The following is a 17017-nucleotide window of genomic DNA, read 5'->3' as shown; positions in this document are numbered from 1 at the left end:
GTCCTTTAACTCTGACTCGGTTCCTCGAGGCTTGGGTGATGACGGGAGGCCGTTTCCTTGCTCTGTCGGCGGGCGGTACGGCTGCTGAATCTTGGCGGCTGGCGGAGAAATCAGTGACGTTGACTTGATTGAAGAGGGAAGAGAAATCTTTTCTCTTCACTTCTGCAGGCAAATGGATGAAGATGCGGATTGCTCGCCGGTCTCCTTCGGATCTGTTAGAGTGTTCGGTGGAACACAGAGTAATCTCAGCTCGTCCAGCGAGATGGAGATTGTATGGCCACAGTTTCAAGTCGGACGTCACTTCCTTGTGCCACGAGGCTGCACCTGAGAGCAGTGATGAGCTGCGTCTACACATGGTGAGCAAAGTTGCTGGAAGCAAATCCCGGAAGCATTTCAGAGGTATTTCTACTCCTGATGATATCATGGTTGAGGTGCGTTCTGTCGTGTGCCTCATCCAATAGGAGTTGAGTGTTCGATCCTTTAGTGAGCAAGGCTTCATGGGATTTGTAGTCTGTTTTGGACTCCCTTTGTTTGATTTTGGCGCGATTATTTTAATCAGTATAATTTGTGACTTGGTATGTGGGGGCCTGAGTTAGGTTTTACGACTGTGTTAGGCCTGCCTTTGACTTTTATCTGAATACATTAGGCCCAACAATATTTAGGGAACCAATTCCTAACGTTCTAGGAATGTTCTCTTTAGGTTATATTTTTCAAAACCATAAACTAATGTTCCCAGAACATTGTAGGGATGTTTTTGTGTGACAACCTAACATTCTCTAATGGTTATTTTTAGGTTTTATTTTTCAGTCACATATCCATTATTTTTGATTATCATATATTTGATTATTTTTCATAAACGCTGCAGAAGAGGTTGATAGACAATGGTGACATTAATGCAGAACATCATTTACTTAAATGTAGAAAAAATATCACAGTATATGGGATTGCACACATTACAATAAACAGGTGAGAAAAGCATACAAGAATTTATCCATACATTTTCATAGCTGCTTATCCTGACCTGTAGGCTCCGGGAGTAGTGCTGGAGTCTGTATCTCAGCTGTCTCGACCAAAGGCAGGGAAGCACAGTGGATAGGTGGCCAGAATCATTTAGCTACTTACATAATATCTTATCTTAATATCTATCTTCCTTCGCGCTTTATTAAGCCACAAAAATTTGCGCTCTTTTGCATTTGAAAAAGTAACAGCAAATCCGGGTCCGGCTCAATGACTTACTTTCTTTTATCGCTTTCTTCAATAAATAATTACTTCTAAATGTGAGATTAAACATAAATGTTATTAATTTGATAAATATTTGACTCATATAATCGAAAAGAACATGCTATGTGTAAGTTTAACCAATATTGTTTTGTTTATTGTCTTCAAATTAAGAGAAACGGATGTGTCCCCGCTAAACTGTGCATAGTGGTAAGAAATGAATCCAGTATTAGCCTATTATGGTTAATTATGTTGGGGCTTCGTTCAAGAGCGGTTTGATTAGCAATAATTTATAATTATTAAAATCAATAGAACATTGATTAGAATCAACATTAGCTCATTAATCCTTCAAATCAACAATCATCAAAGATAACTATCAATTATCAAAATCAATAGAATATTAATAACAATTAATATTGCTGGGGCACCACCCTGGAATCAGGGACTAACAACCAGACAGTATAGCAGTCTCAAAATAGGATTGTTCTCTTAGGAAAGTCAATGTCCGGAGAACATCGACATTCAAAAGGGGAACAATGAAGACTTGAATCTGAGCACTGACATCCCCTGCCAGCCCTTGGCACAGGTGCATGCAGAACAATGCCAAAACACTTCTCTTTGAAGTATAACAAAGTTTATTGATACAGTAATATCAATTAATAATCAATTTCAATGCAGTCGATAAACTTCTGACTTCCAAATACAAACTAAACAGTAACATGATTAGATATGATAACAGATAAGCCTATAATACATGAGAGGTGTGTAGGTGTGTGTGTGTGTGTGTGTGTGTGTGTGTGTGTGTGTGTGTGTGAGTGAATGGGTGTGTATGTGTGTGTAAGGAGAGAAGGAGTGCACAAATTGGTGGGCGTGGCTCTCGTGGAGAGTGCGTCACACGAGGTTTCTGGCCAGAGAATGTAGCCGTGAATGTGGGCGGAGAGACTGGTTAATGGCGTCTGCCCGTGTAATACGTGTCTCCGCTGGTACGATAACTTATGGACAAAACTGGGCTCTATCGGCAAGTTATCAGTTCGCAAAATGTGTGTGCGGGTATGTTTGCGAGGGGTCGTGTGTGTGTGTGTGCAGTTAGTATGAGAGAGAGAGAACAGGGTGACGGTACCGAAGCCGGTTTAGTGATTTGGGAGATATGGCAACCGTTAGTTTTATCACTCAGAGACACGGTGAACGGCTCGTAATCCATCCGCCGTGGTCATTGGTTCTTTAATGGATAAACTCAGTGTGCCGGTCTCACTCGTAATGGCGGAAATGCACAAACAGCCCAGCATGGTTGGATGACAACACAGCAAATCTCATTCGTGGTAACAGTAAGTTACAGTAATACCTATTTAGTATTATTATCAGCAATGTGCGGACTCGGCAGTCTGTAAACTGTACAAGCAATAACCTTGATACACAAGAATAACACACTATAATAATCTATCTCTGCCCAGACATAAACCTCTTACTTGAATCGTGTGAGGACACGGGTAGAATGTGTGTTTGTCTGTCGTATGACTCCAGCTAGGTTCTTCGAAGCTCAGGTGATGACAGGAGGCTGTTTCCTCGCTCTGTCAGTGGGCGGTACGGCGGCTGATTCTTGGCGGTTTGGCGGAAAAATCAGTGAAGTCGACTCGGTTGAAGAAGGAAGAGAAATCTTCTTCACTTCTGCAGGCAAAAGAGTGAGACACGGATTGCTCAGCGGTCTCCTTCGGATCCGTTAGCATGCTCGGTGGAACACTCATCCAGCGAGATGGAGATTGTATGGCCAAAGTTCAGGTACGTACGTTACTTCCTTGGGCAGCGTGGCTACACCTGGGAGCAGCAGGGCTGCAACTAGATGCGGTGAATACTGTCGCTGGAAGCAAGGCTTAGGAGGAATCTCCAGGGTTTTATACTCTCGCTGACATCATGATTGAGGGACGCGTTCTGTCGTGCATTTCATCCAGTTGGAGTTGAGAGTTCAATCCTTCAGAATTTCACACCTACAGTTGAAGTCAGAAGTTTATATACACCTTAGCCAAATACATTTAAACTTAGTTTTTCACAATTCCTGACATTTAATTGTAGAAAAAAATTCCCTGTCAGAAGAGCATTCAGTTCAGTGGCCTGGGGCATGTCTTTGTGTATGTTGAAATCACCAAGAACCACAAGTGGCTTACCATCCCCAGGACAACAGCAGGACATCCAACTCCTCGAGAAAGTTTGCCAGCTGACCTGGAGGGCGATAAATGACAACATCGTGTATTTTTGTGGGTTGTATTATAGTAATAGCATGGAATTCAAAAATAGTATTGTTACAAGTCTACAAATGTTATATGAGATGTTACATGAGATTCATGGCTTATATTTACTGAACAATTAAACAATGGATAAGAAAATAGATTTGTAGACTAATTATTGGTGTGCAGGGTTGCAGAAAGGATTGTCTTGGGTCAGTTAGGATCACTACTTTATTTTAAGAATGTGAAATGTCAGAATAATAGTAGAGAGAATGTTTTATTTCAACTTTTATTTCTTTCATCACATTCCTAGTGGGTCAGAAGTTTACATACACTTTGTTAGTATTTGGTAACATTGCCTTTAAATTGTTTAACTTGGGTCAAAAGTTTTGGGTTGCCTTCTACAAGCATCTCACAATTAGTTGCTGGAATTTTGGCCCATTCCCCCAGACAGAACTGATGTAACTGAGTCAGGTTTTTCTAACGGATTGAGGTTAAGATCTTTGTCCCCATGTGCACTTGCAAACTAGTCATAACTTTTTTATGGCAGTTTTGCAGCAATGGCTTCTTCCTTGCTGAGCAGCCTTTCAGGTTATGTCGAAATAGGACTCTTTTTACTGTGGATATAGATACTCGTCTACCTGATTCCTCCAGCATCTTCACAAGGTCCTTTGCTGTTGTTCTGGGATTGATTTGCACTTTTCGCACCAAACTACGCTCATCTCTAGGAGACAGAGCATCTCCTTCCTGAGTGGTATGATGTCTGCATGGTCCCATGGTGTTTATACTTGCATACTATTGTTTGTATAGATGAACGTGGTACCTTCAGGCATTTGGAAATTGCTTCAAAGGATGAACCAGACTTGTGGAGGTCCACAATTGTTTTTCTGAGGTCTTGGCTGATTTCTTTTGATTTTCCCATGATGTCAAGCAAAGAGGCACTGAGTTTGAAGGTAGGCCTTAAAATACATCCACAGGTACACCTCCAATTCAGTACACCTCCTATCAGAAGTTAACTGGCTAATTGCCTAAAGTCTTGACATCATTTTCTGGAATTTTCCAAGCTTCTTAAAGGCACAGTTAACTTAGTGTAAATACATTTCTGATCCACTGGAATTGTGATATAGTCAATTAAAAGTGAAACAATCTGTCTGTAAACAATTGTTGGAAAAATTACTCATGTCATGCACAAAGTAGATGTCCTAAACGACTTGCCAAAACTATAGTTTGCTCATATTAAATATGTGGAGTGGTTAAAAAATGAGTTTTAATGACTTCAACCTAAGTGTATGTAAACTTCTTACTTCAACTGTAGGTGTAAAGTGAGCAAGGCTTGATGGGATCTGCAGTCTGTTTGGACTCCCTTTGTTTGATTTTGGTGCCGTTTTGTGTTATCTGGCTTTCCTACAGGCCTCAGTCAGGCTTTATGACTGTGTGTAGGCCTACCTTTTTCTCCTATCTGAGCACATGAGGCCCAACAATTGAATGGTTATTTTTATGTTTTTCGATGTTTAATGTCTGTCAATACATTTCTGATTTTAAATAGCCTCTACTGTGTTGAGGACATTGATTATTTGGAATATTTTTCTTCAATATCTGCTTATTAATGTCTGTGTTGCTGAGGTGGTTGCAGGAAAGGATATATTTATGTTCCTAAATGTGTTGTGGCTGATTTTAATGATTAAATAATCATTATAATTCATTATAATAACTAATTACTCTATTGATAGCTAGCCTGCTATTGAGGTTACAGCATAGTTGCAGAAAGGTTATATATATTGCAATTGTTCATTTATCTTGTTTGACATCACATGTCCATGGCTTGGTTATTAAATGTAAGAGACTGTGTCTGTAAATGTTATCTTGCATATAATGTTTGAAAATGTTTACCTATATGCTATATGCCTTATTAATTTATTAAATACTTTTAAAATCTATGTTATATGAGATGTTATATGAGATTCATGGCTTATATTTACTGAACAATTAAACAATGGATAAGAAGATAGATTTGCAGACTGATTATTGGTGTGCAGGGTTGCAGAAAGGATTGTAATATTGAGGTTAGGAGAACATTAGGGGAACATTCTACAAACCTAAAGGGAACATTCTTTTTCTGTAAAAAAAAAAAAAAAAAAAAACATTAGGGGAACATTCTACAAACCTTAAGGGAACATTCTTTTTCTGTAAAAAAAACAAACAAACAAAAAAACAGGGAACGTTATGATATCCATTTTGGGAACGTTCTGGGAACCAAAAAATGTTAGTTGGGGTAGAATTATTCCCAGATAGCAGTTGTATTCGGCTAAACTCGGTGGTAAAGTGGCTCATGATCACTGGTCAGTGGAACACAACAGAAAGGAACAGAACGTGAGGATCTCGAGACACACATTTCCAACTTGAACTCCATTACAGACAAACCCATTGCTTAATCTGAGAAATGCTGATAAGAAAGCAAGATGCAACGGCCAAAGACCTCCACCTACTGTAAGGGGCTGTTCACACCGAACGCTTTTGCAACCATCCAGTTTACCATTTGTTTTTCTATGTAAACGTGCTAGAGGAACGTCTTTGTTTTGCTTTGTGTTTGTTTATTCAGCGTCTCGTGCAGGAGTGCTGGTTTTTTTAGATGCCGTGTCAAGTTAAAAAGAACTTTAAAATGTGTCTCGAGACACCTGGTTTCTGTTAAACTGAATTTTGTTGCACTTCACCTAGCCTTTTTTATTGCAAGAATGCGATTGGTCTGAAGCCATCATTAGTGCTTGGCACACATCCAAAATTCGAATGCGCAGATTTAGCATTCGAATCTGCGTATTTTTCTTAAATTCAAGGAATATTTGAATTTCTAATTTTAATTTGACAACCCTAGTCACTTCCAAAATCTACCAAGTGAAATTTTGTGTAAATATTGTGTAATATATGTGTTAGTTTATTTGTACAATTTTCTAGGTTTGTGTAGGTCTTATTTGCTGTTGGATTATGGGTAGTTGACATGACATTTCCTGCAGTGTGTCATGATATACTAGTATTTTAAACAAATGATTATACATGCAGTTTTTATGAGCTGATGTTAGTTAAGAGACTGCATGGAATATTTGTACCTTAAAAAAATTCATTTATTACATCAAGTGAACAGCAAAAAAAAAAAAGCAGATTGTAAAAGAATTGCCTTAAAATGACCCATGCAAGTGACAGAAATGTACCACTATTGCATAACTGTATTGTAATATACAATAGAATAATAATCAGAATAATTGTAACAGAGAAAATATTAGAGAACTATATATTTGTTTACATTTCTATAAGGTGTATGTGTGTTTAACTTGTATTATAAGTGACATTAAAAAAACAGACTATTGAAATATTAATCACAGTTATTTGTAGGACAATCATCATCCAAAATGTTTGACTAGGGATGTCTATTTTCAGAATTTTTTTATAATCGATTTTCATGAGAAATTAACCATCAATTTATCAATTAATCGTTCACCTTTAATACCGCATTACATTAACTTCACCATCTGCTCACAAATACTGAACTATATAACTACTCTTCAAATACTGAACACATTTGTGCTGAAATTGATTAATCGACAATTGATAAGCTTAATAGATTAAATTATTCATGACGATTAATCATTAACATCCCTATATCCTACCCATTTACATATTTATAAATTTGAACCTAAATCTAAACTTGAAGTTCATATTCATTTGTCAACTACCCAGTGTAAATTTTGACATATCAGCAACTGTTTCTACATTAGCATCAGCCATCGGAAACTCTTTGACCGCTAGTTAAAAGTTTGCATATGTATGTAAACGTGTGCACTGAATATGCTTAATTCTCTTTCAACTTCTTAAGCCAAACATCCAGGTAACATCATACCTAAACAGGAGGTGTGAACCCAGTGTGAGTCTGTCTGCTCAAAGGCAGAGTTATCCACCTGCTCATCTCTCCACACCAACAGATCGAGCTGGTACGCTTAATCATCTAAAACTCATCTAATTGTTGCTGTGTATTTCATTATAGATTTTAATTAGAGAAAATGAGGGATTGAAAGGGGACAGAAAAGCAGTCTGTCCCATGTGTTGAACTTTGTACCAATACGATCATATGTCGACAACTTGTGTTTCTTTTTTTATTCTTATAGTACTGATCTTTAGATGTGAATATTTTTATTTAATGAAGCACGAATTCATATAATTTTCCTCTGAAACTCAGAAACCTCAGGTCACCTTACTGGACACATTGTAAATGCAACCTGAAAAACGTATTTTATCATGAGGCATCACAATGTATTAAATTATCATATGTGTCATGATGTGCATCATATTGTGAGCTATTTGAACACTAGGCCCTAGTGTTGATTGTTTAGCAGACACAAACATTAGGGATGGGACGAAATGGTTATCTCTCACAATTCGGTCTGATATATAATATAAGGTTAACGATTTGATATAATCTCAATTTGATATCATAACACTTAAATTATTTTTTTAAATGTTTGTGCAAAATGCACATTATAATTTATCATCAAAATAAAGTTATTTAATACACAATATAAATGCTCGTATAAATAAATGCAAATATAAAAGTTGAAATAATGAGTTTCTCATATACCTTTCTTTATAAGAAAAGAGAAAGAAGTCTCGATTTTTCATCACATCCGTGCTATTTGTGATTATAATTCATATTTCATTTCCTTTTTAACGGATGGTAAAGAACAAAAAAGGGTATTAAAAGACATATTTTGCAATGAAAGTGGAGTGTAGGAACTCATCTTTGATGGACACACATAGCACGGAAGAAATAGTCTGTTTTAATCTCAAGCACTTTTCAACAAGGCAGTTTTCAAGGTATTCAAGTACTTACATTTTTAACAGCTAAATTCACGTGCTGTAAGCACTTCAAGAACCTTGTGTGAACTCTGTATACAGTGTAGAAAATAAGCGCTGTAGGGGTAAAATCAAGTAAAAGAGAGATCATTATGTTCGACTCTCATTTCAAAATTATCAAGTTTTTTTTGGTTTACAATATATTGAAATTCAATATATCATTCCATCCCTAATAAACATCAATTTGCTGTTTACTCTGACTAAAGTCTATAATGTATTCTGTGTACAAGTATGTTGTTAACAGCATTGACACACTACCAGTCGTCAGAAGTTTGCAGACACCTGCTCATTCTTTATTGGTACTATTTCACATTCTGAAGTCATCATAACTATGAAGTAACACAAATGGAAGTATAGGATTTATGAATTGACTGAAAATCTTATTATTAAAATTAACTAATTTCAAGCATATACAATTTTAGAATAATAGATTTTCAAAACCATGAGAAACAAACAGTTAGTCAAGTGTGTCCAAACTTTTAACTGGTTGTGAATATTTAATGTCAATGTACCATAAAAGAGTATTTTCTTGATTTATTTTTTAACTTTCAGCACAAGGAAGACAGTTGTCTGTCACCTCATCAGAATCAAAGACCAAGTAAATGTTCTTCTAATATTCTCTTAATTTAAGTTGTTCTCTTCAGTTGATTTGTTATTGGATCTGTTTACGTATTTGCCCATTTTCTTATTTTTGTAACTTTCATTTGTTTGTGTCTGGATTATTTTGAAGTTCTGGGCCCTGGAAGCGAGTAGAGGCCCCTCAGAGCGGCCCATCAAACCCCTCTACTAAGAGAAGACGCAGGTTGTCCCCAGGGCCGGTCATCGTCATCAAAGATGAACCAGAGGATGAGGAAGAAGTTCATTTTGTAAGCGTTCACTCAAACATTCAGCACTGCATCGGAAGTCTTGAAAGCTTAAATGCTGAGGAGATTTCAAGAAACACAAAAGAAATAGTGTCCTACAGGTTTCAAACAAGATGATGATGACACAGTGTTCATTTTTGGGTGAACTATGCCTTTAATTAATGCACATGTAATGTTGTGTGTGTTAGGTGAAGAGTAGTGCTAAAGCCAGTCTTCCAGACAGCACGGGTGTTCTGTCCCAGACACCACAGCAGGGTGAGCAGCCATCAGAGACAACCCCAGAAATAGATGAAGACCCCAATGAGGACTGGTGTGCAGTGTGCCAGAATGGAGGAGAACTGCTCTGCTGTGATAAATGTCCCAAAGTCTTCCATCTTAAATGCCATATCCCCTCACTCACTGCATCACCAAGGTAACAATGTCATGCTTGACGGTGCCGTATGTAATTTCTGGGCCACTAGTGGCTCCAAATAAAATTGCAGTCTTTTTTTGAGTGACCCGACTAGGGCTGTCACGGTTATGAAATCTAGCTGACAATTAATTGTCAAACAAATAATTGCGATTATGATGATTAATTGTCATTCAAACTGTCATACTTTTGTCATAGGTGTATGTGTGCTACATAAAGTCATTTATTCATATTTAACTTTTAAATGATTTCCTTAAAGGATTTAAAAACCTACTAATGAATTTGAAAATAATATTTTAAATATCAATATATTTCAGAATACTTAAAATATCTGTCTCTATTTTTTGGTCAACTTAAGTCTTGGCCATTTTGCATTTACACTGTTGCTGTTGGAACGTAGCCAACCTGAATAGCTATTATATTATATTATGAAATAGTAAAATATTGCTGTCTAAAATTATTAACTTTCACACGTTACTTTAAGATTCCACAACCCTTATTTCACACGAAGAAAGACCTTTGAGGTTCTGTGTTTCTTCATTCTATTTTGTCCTTAAAAACAGAGTAAGCAGGCGTGACACTGGGCTCCTCTGTCACTGCATGTTATTAACACTGCGTGTATGAACACAACAACAAATAACATTTGCCATATAGCGATCGTTAAATTAAAGTGGAACTGGAGAGATTTGCATTCACTTAAGTTCTCATTTAAATTTTTGCGAGAATTTGGCACGAACCTCCGCAGAGGGCGTGTGCATCACAGCGCTTCAAGTCTGGTTCAGAAGCAGCTAATCTTCACATGCTCTTCTGGAGCTGCACTCAGTGCGGTCTGCGGTGCTGCTCAGTAAGACAGTCGGAGTTCAATTAAATGAGACTCTCAAACGTGCCATTCGTTCCCTTGTTTGGACAGTAAAATGTGATTGAATTGTAAAGTGCACAATAATCGTGGTATCTCAAATAACCGCAGATAGATCAAATAACCAAGATCAGATGATTATTTAATTATCAAAGCCTAGACCCAACTGAATGGGACATAACAATATTGGGTCAACCAATTGTGTGAACTTGGGGTGTGATTATCAGTTGTCTGACTTAAGGAAGATTGACAGAGTAGTTTAAAGTAGTAATTCTTTTTGCAGTTCCATTTGATGATGGAAGTGGCACAGAAATTACACACATTTCTTAATCTAAAACTCATAATGCCAAGAAGGAAATTATAAACAAGACCCCATTCAAAATACTAAATGATTCAATGAAATTGATTGCATAATAAAAATTTTGCCTACAAGACAAATATTGTTGTTTCTGTGTGTATTTGTAGTGGTGAGTGGTATTGTACGTTCTGTCGTGACCTTGCCTCACCTGAAATGGAGTATAACGTTGATGGTAGCGAAGATTCAAACAATGTGAAGAAGGATCCAGAATCTGAAGTATTTACTTCGGTGGACAGACGAGTATGAACAACTTTTTTAAATTTGGTTCTTTTAATTTAGTTCAGTGGCTCCCAGACCTGTCCTGGAGGCTCCCCAATAGCACATGTGTTGTATGTCTCCCTTGTCTGCTAATAAATTTAATCAGATGTGTTTGAAAATGCCAGATCAGAATCTTGGATCAGTGCAGAAAATGTATGGGGAGGTCTCCAGTAACAGGTTTTAGAACCACTGATTTTGTTGACACCCCTTCAGAGTTGCTCTTTTTTTTTTTTACATTTGTAATGTTTTTAAATAGTATTTAAAGGCAAATTTCACTTGACACATTTGTTGTGTTCATGCAGAAATGTGAGCGGCTGCTGCTTCGTCTTTACTGCAGTGAGCTCAGCACAGATTTCCAGGAACCTGTAACACCATCAGTAAGATCATCCGTCTAACAAAAAATTCTAGATAGATCTAGATAGATAGTTAGTTCTAGGAAATATAGGTGCACAACTTCAGAAAAATCAAACACTGAGAACACAAAACACAACTGAACACACACAAGTATAAAATACATTGCAAGAACTTACATACAGTGCAGGGTAAAAGCATTAATTGGTGCTACTGCTGGGTCGATGGCTGAGAAAAGAACTGTACCTACTCCCGTAAGATTGAGCCAACCATCTGATGACAACAGACTGAATAAATGCTGCAGGAACTTACCTACAGGTGCTGCGAGATATAGCACCATGTAGAGAATGTGCATAATTGATTGTGACAGTGATCCATCTTTAGCACCATAATTTTAGAACAAGTACTCCAAAGCTTGCCTGGTGAATGTTTCCGAAACGGGGGGCTGATTACATCAGGCTCTGCTGCCGGATGATCAGCAGAGAGGGTTTGTGTCTTCACTGCATGGTAGAGGGGGTGTAGTGGGCTGGATAGTATAAGGTGGCATCTTCAGTGGGTGGTAACATTAAAGGAGGGGTCTGTAAAAAGTGAGGTGTTAGTGTCTTCAGTGTGTCGTACAGGAAGTATTGGTCTGGAATGGGTGAGGTAGTGTCTTCAGTGAGTGGTAGAGGTAGTTTAGCAGTCTGGAATGGGAAGTCTTGTCTTCGGAGGTGGTTGAGGTAGTGCAGCAGTCTGGAATGGAAAGTCTCGTCTTCAGTGGGTGGTAGAGGTAGTGCAGTGGTCTGGAATGGGAAGTCTTGTCTTTAGTGAGTGGATGAGGTAGTGTAGTGGTCTGGAATGGGAAGTCTTGTCTTCAATGTGTGGTAGAAGTAATGTAGCAGTCTGGAATGGGAAGGCTTGTCTTCAGTGGGTGGTAGAGGTAGTGTAGTGGTCAGAAATGGGAAGTCTTGTCTTCAGTGAGTGGATGAGGTAGTGTAGCAGTGGGGAGGTTGTGTCTTCAGTGGGTATTACAGTTAGTGTAGCGGTCTGGAATGGGGATGTCATGTCTTTAGTGGGTGGTAGAGGTAGTGAAACAGTGTGGAATGGGGAGGTTGTGTTTTCAGTGGGTGGTAAAGGTAGTGTAGTGGTCAGGGATTGATAGAGGTAGTTAAATGGTTTGGTAAGGGTGAGGTAGTGTCTTCAGTGGGAGGTTTAGGTAGTGTACCGGTCTGGAATGGGGAGGTTGTGTCTTCAATGGGTAAAGGTAGTGTAGTGGTCTGGAATGGGGAGGTCATTTCTTTAGTGGGTGGTAGAGGTAGTGTAGCAGTGTGGAATGGGGAGGTTGTGTCTTCAGTGGTTATTAGAGGTAGTGTAGTGGTCTGGAATGGCAAGGTCATGTCTTTAGTGGGTGATAGATGTAGTGTAGTGGTCTGGAATGGGAGTAGTAGTGTCTACAGTGAGTGATAAAGTTAGTGTAGTGGTCTGGATTGGGAGAGGTAGTGTCTTCAGTAATTGGCAGAGATAATGTAGCAGTCTGGAATGGGGAGGTCATGTCTTTAGTGGGTGGTAGAGGTTGTGTAGCCATGTGGAATGGGGATGTTGTGTCTTCAATGGGTATTAGAGGTATTGTTGTGGTCTGGAATGGGAGAGGTAGAGTCTTCAGTGGGTCATAGAGGTAGTGTAGCATTCTGGAATGGGGAGGTCATGTCTTTAGTGGGTGGTAGAGGTAGTGTAACAGTGTGGAATGGGGAGGTTGTGTCTTCAGTGGGTGGTAGAGGTAGTGTAGTGGTCTGGAATGGGAGAGGTAGAGTCTTCAGTGATTGGCAGAGGTAGTTAAATGGTTTGGTAAGGGTGAGGTAGTGTCTTCAGTGGGTGGTTTAGGTAGTGTACCAGTCTGGAATGTGAAGGTCATGTCTTTAGTGGGTGGTAGAGGTAGTTTAGCGGTGTGGAATTGGGAGGTTGTGTCTTCAATGGGTATTAAAGGTAGTGTAGCGGTCTGGAATGGGGAGGTTGTGTCTTCATTGGGTAGTAGAGGTAGTGTAGCTGTCTGGAATGTGGAGGTTTGTTTTCAGTGGGTGGCTGAGATGGTCGTGTGGTGTGGTATGTGAGAGGTTTTGTCTTCAATTGGTGGTCAAAGGTAGTGTAGTGGTCTGTAATAGGGAGGTTGTGTTTCGGTGAGTGGTAGAGGTAGTTAAATGTTTTGGAAAGGGTGAGGTAGTGTCTTCAGTGGTTAGTAGAGCTAGTTTAGTGGTCTGGAATGGGAGAGTAGTGTCTTCAGTGTGTGGTAGAGGTAGTGTAGTGGTCTGGAATGGGGAGGTAGTGTCTTCAGTGGTGGTTGAGGTTGTGTAGCAGTCTGAAATGGGTGAGGTAGTGTCTTTAGTGGATGGAAAAGGTAGTGTAGAGGTCTGGAATCAGGAGGTTGTGTCTTCAGTGGGTGGTAGAGTTAGTGTGTCTTCTAGATCTTGACTAAAAGCATCCAAACACCCAACATCAAGTCTTTCTATGTAATAATTTGGACTGTTTTTTCTTTGGTAAACTGACCCTACTTTTCAAATTTCAGTCGATGCCAGAGTACAGTGAGATAATAAAGACACCAATGGACCTCTCTGTTATCAGAAGCAAACTGGAGAACATGGGTTATAAGAGCCTTGAGGACTTTGTTGCGGATATCCGGTTGATTTTCAAAAACTGTGCAACTTTCCACAAGGTATGATGACTTTGGTTGTGTTGTGTTTCAGAAGCTAAGAATATGATCATAAACATCCTGATATTTTCAGGAACTTGATTCTACTTAAAAAGTAACTCAGAGTAAACTCAGTGTTGGGGAATAACTAACTTGAAGTAGTGATGCTACTAACTTCAGTAGAGTGACAGCTGTTTTCAAAATAATGTAGCTTTTCCAGTAACAAGTTACTTAAGTAGTGGTGTAGAGTGACAAAATGCTGTTTTTATTGCAGTTTTTGTCACATTATATTGTGCATGTAGCTTCACAACCAAGCAAGCCGAGGCAGTAATCAAATGCTTTCTCCTAAACTGTCCTCTCTTTCTCAAGTACAGTTGAGAAATCCAAATCTTTTCATATGGACAGTTCATGTAATTTTCAACTGTTTCAAAAATTCTCTGTGTCCTTGCACAAAAGTGTCTGTCCTGCATTTAACCTTGATATGCAAAACAGATGTTCTGCATATTTCATATTTTTGTTGAAAAGAATTTAAATTCTGCTATTCATCACTGTTTTGTAAATTAAGAGAATTTCTAGATTTATTGAAGAACTAGTTCACCCAAAAATGGAAATTCTGTTATAACTCATTTCATTCTAAACCTGTAGGACACTCTTTAACACAAAAGGATATTTTGACTTAAAATGATTTACATTTTGGGTTATTTCTCATAAGAGTAGCATGTATCTTGAAAGATACAAAGCTTCCCCAACACTGGTAAAACTGAAAACAAATATAAATTGTGAATAGTGGCTTCCACTTGACTGGGCTGCACCACATGAATGTAACATCTAATGTTGGGTATTCATCTTTTTTAGGAAGATACTGAGATGGCTAGTGTGGGAGCTAATCTGGAGAGTTACTTTGAGGAGCAGTTGAAACTCTTGTATCCAGACCGAACGTTTGCTGGTGTAAAGGAGGAAGAAGTTGCTTCTGTGGCTCTTGAGAAAACTTCAAGTCCTTCATCAGAGACTCCTCAAAACACTTCGCAAGAAGAGGAGACTGTGAGACCCTCCAGTGAAGAAGTCCCTCAGGGAGAATCTATTGCTACAGATATTGAGGAGAAGCCAGAGAAGTTGAACGCACCTGCAGACTCCAGTCCTGTAAACACAGATACAGATGTTAAATCAACTCAGGATCCCAAAGGATGATCAGACCTCAAAAAAAATTCTTCCTTCCTGAAATCTCCGTCACTACAGCGTGAAATCTCATGGATCATTGGCAATAATAATACTGTATATCTCAATTGTTTTAAGCATTTGGAAAACAGGCAATGCAACCATTGAAGATGTTACAAATTACATTGTTTTATTACATAGGCACAATTAAAACTATGTAAAAGTTGTCCTTTGAATTTTCATTTTGTTGATAATGCAATTACCCTTACAAAAATGCAAATTATCGGCAGAAGTTAGCAGCTCTTCACCGGTAGCGGTGAACCTGCAGCAAACCTTTGGCCACAAAGGAGAATTTGCCACTACTGGTAAAAACCTCTATGGCAAACCGGTGGCACAAAGCTAATTTGCATGTGAAAATTATGAGTGGCAAATTTGAAATTTGTAATTGTTTGTTGATTTTTGTAAGGGCAGAAAAGTGGTAGGACAGAAACTGAATGTAATTTATATAATTTTAATTAATTGTTCACCAAAACTAACAAATGGAAGTATGGGAAATGTTGTACAGAGTACTAAACCAGCAAAATAACAAATAAATCAAAATACAGTTAAATGAATAACAATCATGAACATTCAAGCATAAAAATATTAAATGTGCTAGGAAATATGAAAATAAATATATGCAGCTTTCAATATAATAGTAATACAATAAAATATAAAAATATGTTGAAAGAAATGCAAAATTGATCATTGAATTTGTTCTATATTTCTCAAGATATTTTTATTCAGTTAATTATTTATATATATTTTATACATTTACACATGCACACACATATACCTGACCTTATTCATGCTAGCGCCATCTTTGATTTGACAAGGAGGCTGTGAGGGACCCACTTACAGTCTCTTCAATGGACTGTACAGTAGTTTAAAGTGTTTTTGGATCGTTCCGTAGACAAAACATTGAAAACATCTCTTTCCAAGAACATTCAGTATACAAAGAACTCCAGACAACATGAGTTGTGGAAAATCAGATGAAAGGTTTGTACAGAGTCTTGAAAGTGTGGAAAATGCTTGATTTTCAGTTAGATATTCAAGGTTTGAAATAGAACAGATATTATGCAGTCGTTATTTTTGTGGTGTCTCATGAGCACACGTGTGCCACTCCGTATCCTGCTTTGATTTCGCACACATATGGAAGTACTGCACACCTCCACTGTAGAGGTCTGCATGGGCCTTAAAATGAAACTTGGCCTGAACCCGAGACCGCATGGCCCGACCCGAACCAGAAATCGCTTACTAATTTCTTCTCCTAGCAAGTACTGTTGCAATATGCTGTATTTTATGTAAGCATATAGGCAACATTCGTAACTGTACTGAAACAGTAAACATACACAGTTTTAACAAGGCACAGCAGCCCCTATGTACAATAGAGCAGAAGGGGGAAAAGGCATTGCCTCACCGTTTATTTAATTAAACTTCACTTGGTGCCTAACAATCTGGTACGGAAGCCCTGAACCGCAAAGTGGGAAAAAATAAAAATAAATAGTGTCTCCGTTCCTTCCTGAGCCTAAGTCTTAAATTTTTTTCTCTCTTAATTTCTTTTTTCTCTCTTCCAAAATTTTTTTTTTTCTCTTCAATGGATGTTTGCACTAAGCCAAATGTTTCATTAAAACTTTAATTTACTTGGGAATAATTTACAATCAATATGAAATATTGCATGAATATTAAAACTAGGGCAGAATGTCACTATGTGATAAATATGTTAAATG

General features: G+C 38.1%; 1 protein-coding gene across 1 annotated transcript in view; it reads left to right on the top strand.

Annotated features, from left to right (window-relative positions):
* The window catches only part of LOC127436994 (transcription intermediary factor 1-alpha-like), a 42533-nt gene extending 27059 nt beyond the window's left edge, over positions 1-15474 (top strand). Inside the window, exons 11-18 of the mRNA XM_051691566.1 lie at positions 7303-7417; positions 8889-8934; positions 9067-9202; positions 9388-9611; positions 10930-11062; positions 11383-11457; positions 13971-14117; positions 14949-15474. Coding sequence (XP_051547526.1) covers positions 7303-7417; positions 8889-8934; positions 9067-9202; positions 9388-9611; positions 10930-11062; positions 11383-11457; positions 13971-14117; positions 14949-15281 — 1209 coding nt within the window. The 3' untranslated portion in view covers positions 15282-15474. The remainder of the gene's footprint in view (positions 1-7302; positions 7418-8888; positions 8935-9066; positions 9203-9387; positions 9612-10929; positions 11063-11382; positions 11458-13970; positions 14118-14948) is intronic.
* The last annotated feature ends 1543 nt before the right edge of the window (positions 15475-17017 follow it).

Source organism: Myxocyprinus asiaticus, chromosome 47 (genome assembly GCF_019703515.2).
Source record: "Myxocyprinus asiaticus isolate MX2 ecotype Aquarium Trade chromosome 47, UBuf_Myxa_2, whole genome shotgun sequence".
In the NCBI taxonomy this organism is placed as follows: domain Eukaryota; kingdom Metazoa; phylum Chordata; class Actinopteri; order Cypriniformes; family Catostomidae; genus Myxocyprinus; species Myxocyprinus asiaticus.
This window is presented reverse-complemented; position numbering and strand designations above follow the sequence as displayed.